This window comes from Phaethon lepturus, unplaced genomic scaffold (genome assembly GCF_000687285.1).
Source record: "Phaethon lepturus isolate BGI_N335 unplaced genomic scaffold, ASM68728v1 scaffold15643, whole genome shotgun sequence".
Classification (NCBI taxonomy): Eukaryota; Metazoa; Chordata; class Aves; order Phaethontiformes; family Phaethontidae; genus Phaethon; species Phaethon lepturus.
The window spans coordinates 2,061-13,329 of NW_010528533.1; the positions used below are offsets into that span (position 1 = coordinate 2,061).

Consider the following 11,269-nt stretch of genomic DNA (forward strand, 5'->3'; position numbering starts at 1 on the left):
TTGTTTTCAGCTTCATTATCTCTGTTTTGTGCACTCAGACTCTTGTATCTTTCTTTACATTCCATCCCTGGGACAACAACCTTTTATGTTCACAAAATCAAGGATGTTGCATCTTCTGCTGTTGTTGATGTATTCCTCTAAAATTAGCTTTCCCCTTTCCCTCCAGCTGTTCAGGTCATGTGACTTGACTTGCCTATTACTGGAGGGGAAGAAAGTGTGAGGTAGACAGACTTGGCTTCAAATCTGTGCTGCTAGATTTCTCAAAAGTGGTCTCGACGCATCGATGTTTAAAATGAGGATGATAACGCTACTGTGTTTCACAGAGTTATTATGCTGTTTGGTCCATTCTCTAGCTAATTACAGAGACTTTTGCCAAACTACCTTTCTCTCCATGGTTTTTCCTCAAGCTGCACATTATCTGAGGTTCTTCTTTAAATCAAGTTGACTGAAGAAGTAAACATTGATATCTCTGTGTATTTTCTTGCAGATCTTGTAAGTACTCACATGACATCATCAATGCTGAGAACAAAAAAGTTCTAAAGATCCATGAGTTGTCTGGCCTTGATGAGAATGAGCTGCGAGTCCTGCTTCTCCTGAGTGACCCTTTCCTCCTCCCTGATGTGAGTTGTACTCATTTGTTAAGAGAAGCTTTTGTTAATTAGGAATGGAAGAGGGCAAGAGAATGTGGAGTTCTGATCTGAATTTCAAACTGTTAAGATATGTAACAGTAATATTAAGATTAGTCTGAATGAAGTATGAATGGGAATGGCTGTGTGTGAAAGCACCAGAAGAAACTATAGGGCCAGAGTTCTGAAAGCGCCATGTACTTAGAACCCCCCAAAAAATAACAGCAGTAAAACTGTTAAACACTGAGGAGCGTATTGCTTACATAAATACCAGAAGGTTTGCACCCAGATAAGGCCATGTCATCTATGACTTGTCAGCAGAAGACCTGCCATCTGACAGCAGGAAGCGGACAGCAAGGCTTACAGCCTGTTTTGTGTGCTATTCCTGTTATCCCAACAGGATAGCCATAAGGTTATTCAAAACAAGCAAACAAAAAAAGTCAGCAACTTCACCAGAGATTAACAGATGGTGAGGTAAGCAAGACAGAGGTGAAAGATCACAATAATTTCACATGCTTAGAGGATAAAAGGCCTGAGCAAAACCCAGTTTGTTGGCTTTTCTCCAAGAGATGATGGAGACTAGGAAGCAAGGGCCCCTTTCCTTTTCCAGCCTGCATAGGCCTGCACCTTTTGGTGCTTGAGGGTGTAGGGGAGTGAGAAAAATCTATGAGAAAATGACCAAAATGACTGTAGTCGGTTTTGTTTAAAATCTGCCCCTTCCAAAGTGCACTGAGGTTTTGTACACTAATTTTCTACAAAGCAACCTTTGTCCGATTTGTATGCAAGTCATTGATTTTGTTAAATTTGGCTGAACAATCCATTCTGATTCTGCATGTGTGTATAAGGGCAAAGATATCTTCAAGGTATGGCTGTTTAAAGCCAAGAATATCCTGTTCTGACTATAGCTGTTCCTGGTTATGAAATTACTAGAGTACTGCCTGCTACCCTTGTCTTTTGGAGGTTATAATCTCCACAGATCTATTGGCATAACAGTTCTATTGTTTTCTTATTCCCTGCTGTGACAGTGCTGGGCTTTGACAAAACAGATTTTTTTTTTTTTTTTTTTTTTTGGTAGTGTTTTAAAATACATTGTGCTGGCAGATTCAAAGGAGCACGGTGGTGATGAGCAAGGAGGATTAATAATATCTTTGTCCCACTCAGCTGCATCTAAAACTTAAGTGTTTCTTGTTTAATTACTCCCAGTAATGAGCAGGTAGTAGCAACCATCATTGATTGGTATTACTCTTAAGCTCCTATCTATATCTCTTCTCTTCAGGCCTCACCACTGGCAAGCATCATTAATTACCTCTGATTGAGTACCTTAACTCCTATTATGGAGTAAAACAACAGAAACAACAGAAAGCAGAGATCAGTGCAGTCTATTGATAAACCTGAGAGCTGGGGAGGGTGGTGTGAAAGCCGACTTGGCTGTTTCTTGCTTAGGAATGCTGACTGGCTCTGTGTGCGCTGACAAATGGCATGTATGAAGCTCTCAAGTAAAGGGAAGCTTTGGTCTTCTGTGACCTGAAGTGGGGTGCAGGGTAAGGAAAACACAACAGCACCCCAAAATCAGGGGGTTTTACATTTTCCCTCACGTTCTCTCTGGCTCTCCTTTTTTTTTTTTTTTTATTTCTTGTCAAATGCAAGGGGCAGTGTGCTTTCTTGATGTAGCTAAATAGTGGATTCCCTATTTAGCTGAGGCAGCACTTTGTTCTGGTTTTGTAGTTTATTCTGGTGGTTTCATGTAAAAATTTCATCTTGTGCACTAACATCATCTTTTAATGCATCTTCTTTTAGATGCTCTACAAAATCACTCTCCACTGGATTTGGTGTCTTTAAATCTCTGGGAGCTTCACGTTGTAACTTAAGTGTCTGGTATCTCTGCTACCCTAAAGTGGTGTTTTGTGTAATGGATGCTCTATAGAAAATGTTTGTATTTTTAGTACTCTCTTGGCTTTTACCTGATTCTGTATTTTAGTTGCTTTTTTTTCCTGCTCTCTTGAGCCAGAAGATGCAAGCACAAAAGCAGTTCCTGTGCTCTGGCCCCCAAAATCAATGTCTGACATAAGTCTTATGGGGTTTTTTGGTAGTTTTTAAACCAGCTTCAGGCTGCATGACAAACTGTGCTCTCTGCTTCTGGTTTTGATTAGCAGTATTTCTGGAGGAGAAAGTTTCTAAAAAAGAGAGGATACTGAAGTTAAGGGGGAAGGATTGGGTTGGGGAAAGACCTATTAAGGAAGCAGTGATTTTAAGTTTTTCTAGAAACATTCAGAGGATTATGTTACTCCTTTGAACCAAGGGACTACTGTATAAGTTTATATCACAGCCCTTAGTTTGTGCTTGATTGTCTGTCTCTGGTGGATGTTGGACTAACTGCTTGTTTCCAGCTCAGTAACTTGAATAGTTATATCTGCTTGGAAGGGTGGAAAAACAAATTACATGGTTAAAGCCTTAACTTATTTTTCTCATTTAGGAAGGCACTCAGATGAGGCATGTACATTGCAGATGAAGGTAACATTCTGAATGGTATCAGACCCCCAAAATAGAGCAACATTCTTCAACTAAGAAAGACTATCCCTTGGTAGTAGTGTAAGGTTTGAGTTCTTTAGTGACTGAAGTTGCAGAGCATTTCCCACAAGACTGTTATTACCTAGCACTTGCATATGTTCTTGATACATAGATCTCAGAGTGCTCTGTAGATGATATGCCTTTCTGCATTCTCCTTAGACAAAGTTGGGGAAAATGTAGAAGAGAAAAATGAAGCGACTTACCAAAATTCTGGAGTAGGTGAATAATTGCTGTGCATTGGCAGGTGCTGGTACTTTTGGATCTCACTAAGGAAGGCATGTGGTGCTTAAGATAAATATCTGGTTACTACTAAAGGTTCTAATGAGAAGAAATCTTATGTGTCCCTTCTGATGTTATGGGAACCTATGACAATACAGCATCAGACAGACGTCTCTGGTAGGACCATGGCCTGCTGTGCAGACTTCCCATCCACAGTGAGGTTCAGCATCCTTGCTGTTCTTAACATGTTTGTAGTACTTTTCTAAAAAAAAAAACCCACAAAAAAACCCCCAAAAAACCCCCAAGCTATTCGTCTCCCAAAGCTATGCATCTCTATAGGAACAAGCTCTTACAAACATACTGGTTGTATTGTTAAAGGCAGTCCATGCTAATGGTATGGTATGTGCTCTCATTATGTGGCTGTCACTAATGATAACGTATGGGCCTCTGCAGCCAAGGCCTACAGGTAAACTGCCTAGATTTGCTAGAAGTCAGTATCTCCTTATTATAATGTCTTCCACAGTCACCTGCTAAATTAGCTGAAAATAGGTCAAAACTTCATTTTCCAGAATTTATTTTCCCAGTACAAGAGAGTGATGGAGCTACTGGAAGAAGTGTTCAGCAAAGCATCACTAAGATGATGAAAGGACTGGAGGATCTCTCACATGAGGACAGGCTGAGAGAGCTGGGTCTGTTTAGCTCAGAGAAGTGAATGTTGGCGGGGATCTCATCAATGTTCACAAACACCTGAAGGGGAGGATGTAAAGAGGACCAGAGGTAATGGGCACAAAATTAAACACAGGAGGTTCCCTGTAAACATCAGGAAATGTTTTTTTACTGTGGGAGTGACTGAGCACTGGCAACAGGTTGCTCAGAGAGGTTGTGGAATCTCTGCTCCCTTGGGGATATTCAAAAGCCGTCTGGACATGGTCCTGGGCAACCAGCTGTAGGTGGCCCTGCAGGGGAATCTCTGCTCTGGCAGCTGGAGCACCTTCTCCTCTTCCTTCTCACTTTGGTGTCTGCAAGGCTGTTTCTCACACTTCCCCCCCCTGCTCGCTACTATGCAATGTTTTGCCCTTTCCTAAATGTTTTTTCCCAGAGGTGCCACCAGCTTGGCTGATGGGCTCAGCTGTGTCCTGCAGTGGGTCTGCTGGAACCAGTTGTGTCTGGGATGGGGCGGCCCTTGGCTTCTTCTTACAGTGGGCAACCCTGCTGCCAGCACCTTGGGTGCCATGGGCACCCAACAGATTGTAACACCGCTGAAAGCATTTTTTGATGCACCTAAGCTTAAATATATAAACAGCAGCTGTAATGGCAAGGGGGTAAATGGAAAGTTGTGATATAGTTGCACAAACAGGATGTGTGAAAACATGTAGGAGTAAAATCTGCAAGATATCTAGTAAAACTAAAATCCTGCAGAGCAGGCAGGGTATGTGATGGAAGCAGAATAATTCAGAAGAACAAGCAAAACCAGAACAAGTCCAGATCTCAAAAATAAGATGTCAAAAGCAAATGAGAGCCTTCTTTGGGGTATTGGGCGTAGAAAAGCATGAAGCATCGACAACGGCAGAGGGAAGATGGGGAAGAAAGAAGACAACCCCCTTTGGTCTCTGTTTCCCTCAGAGGCTAAGAACCATTGAGAGTAACCATCAGTGGTCACTGAAATTACATCAGTTCTCTGTCTTTGTATGCTCCCACCTAATTTAGAGAAACTTTATGAAGGCTAATTGTGCTGTACGTGTTACTGGCTGATGGCGACGAGGAACTCGCCTTTGGCGATGGGTATTGTTAATGAGTACGAATCCAGTAAAGAGTTGTTTTGCAGTTGAAACTGGCCTGACTTTTCAGTCTTTTAAACACTTATCCCAGCAATCTCCAATTCCCTAGCTGATACATAAATCTGTATCTATTCAGTTGCAACACAGCATAGAAACTGTCTCTCTTGCGTGAAATGGGGATTGGGAGGAGATCTGTGACAGTTCCGGTGTGATGTTGGGGCTGCCTCCCAGATGTCCTCAAAGCAGCTTTCTTGTTGCAGGCTGCTTCTCTGTGCTGCAGGAGTAGAAGTGTTGCTGTGGTGCTGGTGGGCAATATGAAGGAGTTTTTGGTGTGTGATTTGTTCCCTGGGTCCAATTCCGTGCATATATCTTTTTTGGTGAGCAAGGGAATAAAGTAGTGCATTGCTTTTTACATATGTACTCTAATCCCAAAGCATTCTTCTCATAATTTTTAGATGCCCAAATCTTCAAGCTTTACAAATAGGAAGCGCAGTATACATGGTTTTATGGAGACGCTTGGTCTTTGTTATGGCTTTGTTGTTTGGTTTTGCCTTTTTTTTTTTTTTTTTACTACCACAACTATAAAACAGTCAGTTATGCAACTATCTTGCTTAGGAATGCCAAAAATGAATGCTTGTTGGGTAGGGTTTTCTTTTTGTTGGAAAAAAAACCCCACCTCTGCACAACTTCAAAACTGAAAATGCATGAGTCAGCTGCAAATACCTGCTCTTCCATGCAAGAAATCTGACTGGATTAAAGAAGTCACAATGAACACATGCCTTTTAGTCACTATTTTTCTGCTGTTAAAGCTGCATGCCTATAGAACAACAAAAAAAAAATATTGATTTTAATGTGCTTTTGCATTTCATATTGTATCTATCTTCCCCACTTCTAGGTCTGCCCATTTTACAACCGAAAGGATGGTACCTGCAGCCAGCAAAACTGCAACAAGCTTCATATTTGTCGACACTTTCTGCAAGGGGAATGTAGATTTCTTTCTTGCAAGAGGTCGCATAACCTCTTGGATACCCATGCATTGAGAGTGTTGGAAACTGGAGGCATTGATGTGACCATGGCTTCAAACATCCAGACTATATATGATCACAAGCATGTGGAATTCAACAAGGAGCTGAAGAAGGGCAAAAGTAAGTTGTAAGAAACATGGGGTTTAAGTAGGATTGAGTTTGATAGAGGTAGAAGCCGTTCTTGCTTTACCTCACAGCTAACCCCCATTGTCCTTTCTGTGCTTTCAGTACCCAACTACAAAACAAGAGAAAATTTACTGAAAAAAACAGCAGTTACAAGGAGTAAAGAACTGAGGATACCTTTGAAAACAGTAGACTCCACACTGCATGTGCCACCTTTACATTTACCTTCAGAAGGTAAATATCTAGGTAAGTACCAACTCCTTCCGTGTGTAATCAGGTTTCCTATTTCCCCTCTTACAACATGTACATATTTTTTCCCTTCTGCCATTGATCTGCTTCAGGAATGGAGTAAGTCATGACTGAGTCATGTGGGAGGGAGAGCTGCATTACTGTTGCCTAAAATACTGCATGCAAAATTACTATCGAGTGTCTGCCGATAACTGACTAGCTGGGATTTGTAACTGTTACTGCTGGTCCGTTGTATCAGCAGTTGGGTGCCGGTGGAAAACCGTATGTGTGATGGATATAATCCTCAGCACAAATTGGGATATTGCCAGCCAGCTGAGGTTCTGGTCCAACAGTGCTGTTCATTCAGTCTTCTCATGCAGGTGCCAGTAGCGATGTAACTGGTCAGAGTACACACCGCTTGCCAACAGCAGCTGGAGGTAAAGACAAAGGTATGGATTATTTCTAACCCTCCATTCTTGAGATCAGCGGTTCTCATTGAGATTTGGTTTCACACAGCCCTACAGCTCCCTGTGGTAGTCGGAGTGCAGCATATGTGCTTACCCTACTGTATGCTGAAAGCCCTAGTACCAGACGGCCTGTGGAGGAGTGTTCAGATTTCTGCCCAGGCATTGTGCAGCACAATGGGGAGTAGTCTGAGATTGATCTGTATACATTTCTGGACACATTGCTTCCTTCCTGGGAAGGAGACAGAGTTGTATCTGTGCGTGTGGTATGTTTCCTCGCCTTCTATCCAGGGAATAGATACAGCTGTATCAGTAGAGTGGTTGTCTTGATATACCTACTAGTGAGCAAATAGGAACTCGTAAATCTCCTGTCCTCCTGGGCAGAAGGGCCTTGGCTTTAAAACCTGTCGGAGTCCAATACTCTCTGAACAGGTTCTTTTAGATATTCCATGCATGGAGGATGTAGTGTTTAATATCAAATTTACTTATTTGAAGATAGTTGATGTTACATGGGTGTTGTGTGTTAACCCCCGTGGGCAGCTAGGCACCACGCAGCCACTTGCTCACTTCTCCCTGACCCCCAGTGGGACAGGGGAAGAGGAAAGAAAGAATAAAAGCAAGAAAACTTCAGGGTCAAGGTGGGGGGGAAGGAGGAGAAGCGAAGGGTAAGTGGAAGAAGAAAGAAGAAAACAAAGCAAAGCAAGTGATGCGAAGACAATCACCACCTCCCATGGATAGACTGATGCCCAGCCAGTTCCTGAGCAAAAGACAGCTAACCCTCCTAAAAGTTCCTCTTTTCCCTTTTATTGCTGAGCATAATGGTATATGGTATGGAATATTTCTTTGGTTAGTTTGAGTCCTCTGCCCAGTTGTGTCCCCCCCAACCTCTTGTGCACACCCCAGTCTAATTCATTAGCGGGGCAGAGTGAGAAACAGAGAAGGCCTTGGTGCTGTGCAAATACTGTTCAGCAAAAGCTAGGGTATCACTGTGTTATCAGCATTGTTTTGGTCAAAAATCTAAAACAGCATCATAGGAGCTGCTGTGAAGAAAATTAACTCTATCTTAGCCAGGCCTAGTACAATGAGATTTCTGATGTAGTAGAGTGATGCAAAATACACTGAAAACAAAATAATAAATGTTAAGTTACACTGACCAAAATATAGCAATTGCAGTACACAGTTCAATCACAATACCAGTGTGATTCCCATTACTGGTCTCTATAATATGCTCACCATCACAACTCTGAGTGTCCCCAGGAAGGTATACATGGGTTGAAGCCAGCTCAAGCCCATTGCTCTCTTCCAAATTAATTTGTTAGTTGTTTAGTTTTTATACTCCTGTGTTGGGCTGAGCCCCGTATTCGCTCCCCCCATACTGGTCTGGCTAACTTGGGGAGAAACTTTTATACCGCCAGTTATCTACAACAAAGGCCACCCTCTGGTCCCCTTTGTGTTGACACAAAGTCAGCTTCTTTGCAACCACGGTGGCCAGTCACAGCCTGTGTTACTCTCTGAGCTTCATGACATCACCCTTGGCTGTCTCCACTGAGTCTTCTTCCCTTGTAGGGGTTTATTGGTCAGTCACAAAGCCCTAACTCATGCAGTGGGTTGTACAGGGGATAGTCAGATCCTGAAAGTGCTTGATTTGGCAACTGTAGTCATCTCCTTGTTATTCCTGGGATGAAATACCAAATGCAATGTCTTTATCTTAGAGTTGCATTCTGGAGGGAGAACAAGGACTGAAATGTTCTTTCCTGTAGATAAAAAAGACGATTCCTCTGCTAAAGCTTTGAAGGATAACAAAGAAGATAAGTGTGATGAGATATGCGTGTTCTATGTCTGGAAGTACTGCAAGCATAAAGGTAAGCTTTACAGAAAGTAATGTTGTCTTCGGAGAGCAGCATCTGCAGAGGCAATCCCCACTCAGTGGCTTGGACTAGTGGTACCATATGGAGTGACAGTGGCGATTGTGCCTTCTCACTCATTCCCTTTGTTTCCAAGTCACTAACAAACACTGTCAGAATTACAAACATAAGCAGAGGAAAGTCAAGTGGATACACTTAAACCCTTTCTCCTCTAGATGATCCATCTATGGTGTATTTCAGCCCTGTTGATGGGGGCAGGCTTTGGGTCTGTTTCTGTGGCAAAAACCTTTCCAGTGTTAAATGTTACACTTCTGTAACTATTAGATCAGTTTAAGAGCCAGCCTTATGCTGTCGTCATTGACAGCTGGTAATGATATGTCATCCTTCATTCCTGTTGTATCCTGTGTACATCAGATAATAGCTATATTCTGCCCCATTAAGTCCTTTAAAAAGTGATCTGAGGTGTTACAACATCTTAAGAAAACACAGTAGTTGCACTGGCTAAGCTAAAGATAAATCTAGTCCATTGTCTATCTGGCAGTGGCCAATAACAGGGGTCTGGGGGAAAATAAAAGTATAAACAGTTGTATTCTGGGGCTGCCCCTGAATGGTCACTTAACGCCCAGGTTAGGCTCTTCCTTGGTTATGAGGAGCTTTTCTTTCAGTGAACTTGTCCAGTCACTTTCTAAAGGACTAATCCTTTTTCTGACCTCCTGGTCTTGTTAAAAGATCCACTTAAATTAGATCAGACTATGTTTGCTTTTGCTTAGGATGTGGACAGTAAGTTGCCTGATAACTGTTTGGTCTGAGATGTTTGTGTATTCTGGTAAAGATGCAGTTCTCCTGTCAGAAGCTCCTTTTCTGAGAGGCAGATGAGCAAGTTACTTTAGGGCTTGATAATACCTCTTCTTAACCATTGCTTTGAAGAGAGACAGTACTTTAAAAAAATAAATTGCCTCTTTTAATGGGTATTTTATGGATCATAAAAATTAAATCTGGCCAAGAGAGCCCAAGTGTTTTTTTTTCTACAGCCTTTCAGGTTAATTTAAGCACAGTGCTTTCAGGACAGGGTGCACTCCAGCCCTGTTAACAAAAAGAAGGAAGAAAGGAGTGAATGACACTGTTGTCTTCATAAATGGGGTTAGCTTCTGTATGTTCTGTGGTCAGATACATCAGGGGTCAGGAATCAGGAATGGTGAAACTCCTTTTGTCTCTGTCTCTGCAGCAGCTACTCCAGCCTTGTATCGCATTTCTCAGCTTCTCTGCTTCTTTAGGTCCAGGCTTGATGCTTAAGTTTATGAACTTTTGGACCTGCATAATGTGAATAGTCTACCCATGTGCTAGCTGTGGAGGTCAGGCTCAAAGCAGCTATTCTGTGACCACCAAATAGCTAAACTGAAATAACGGTTGGAGAGTTAGTGTGCTTTGTGTTGCCATGTTTGGCTCAAAAGTTGTAAATAAGAGGTTTGGTCCATACTCGGATGTGGAGTGTACATCAACTTCCCTCAGCAGGGAGGCCTGGAGGTCAGCTTCTGCCTGTATCCAGCAGCATGCACATATGCAGGGGTGTTAAGCAGGTCTGAACTTAAACATGCAGACCTAAATGCATTGAAAACATAGATGATTTTGATTCAAAGGAATCAACTCACAGATGGACTGTAAGTCAAAGCACCTTTATTTTCGCTAGTGGGGAGAGTATAGGGTCTGCACCCTACAAAATGCACCTCTGCTGAGGTAGAATTTCAGTCAACTTATATAGCAATCTTATCAAATATTCCATACATCCTGAGGTTAATCTCTGTTAAGCAAGCGGTCTGGTTACAAAACTTTAGTGTTCTATTCTGTCTATTGTAACTAGTTTTGTAGTTTCCTAGATAGTAAGGCATACGTGCCTAAAGGCAGCTGTCTTGGTATATATCATACCTCTGCAGAGGGGTAGGCCCCTGTCAAGTTAGAATATCTGGTTAAAACAAGAACTCACAGTATTTGCTAACTCATACTTATGCTAAGAGCAGCCTGGTTGTGTCAAACAAACCTTTAAGCCATATTTAATTTCATTCCCTAATTCAATTTAAAAAAAAAAAGTCTTCCTCTTCCTGTGTGAAGGGTATATAGCACTGCTACAGGTCTTGCACATGAGGCGGTTAAAAGTTGCTGCTTCCCATTCTCTGAGAAGTGAAACAACGGTTCTAACAGTGCCTAGCAGTCTTGTTAATAGGGTGGTGTGCTACCTGTTTGGGAGTGAGCGTAGGGTCCCTCCTGGGGGCTGTTCTGTGGAGTATTGCAGTCCTTTATGCTGCCTCATTCATTGGGCAGGGCCTAAAAATAAATCTTTCAGGACTTGGTAACCACCCCATAAGCTCTAAGGGAAAG

At 42.2% G+C, this 11,269-nt stretch overlaps 1 protein-coding gene across 1 annotated transcript in view; it reads left to right on the forward strand.

Annotated features, from left to right (window-relative positions):
- Nucleotides 1–487: 487 nt before the first annotated feature.
- Nucleotides 488–11,269, forward strand: part of LOC104618179 (zinc finger CCCH-type antiviral protein 1-like) — a gene marked incomplete at both ends in the record, with an annotated part of 16,510 nt that continues 5,728 nt past the window's right edge. The window contains 4 exons of the mRNA XM_010283705.1: nt 488–620; nt 6,087–6,336; nt 6,948–7,016; nt 8,792–8,893. Coding sequence (XP_010282007.1) covers nt 488–620; nt 6,087–6,336; nt 6,948–7,016; nt 8,792–8,893 — 554 coding nt within the window. The remainder of the gene's footprint in view (nt 621–6,086; nt 6,337–6,947; nt 7,017–8,791; nt 8,894–11,269) is intronic.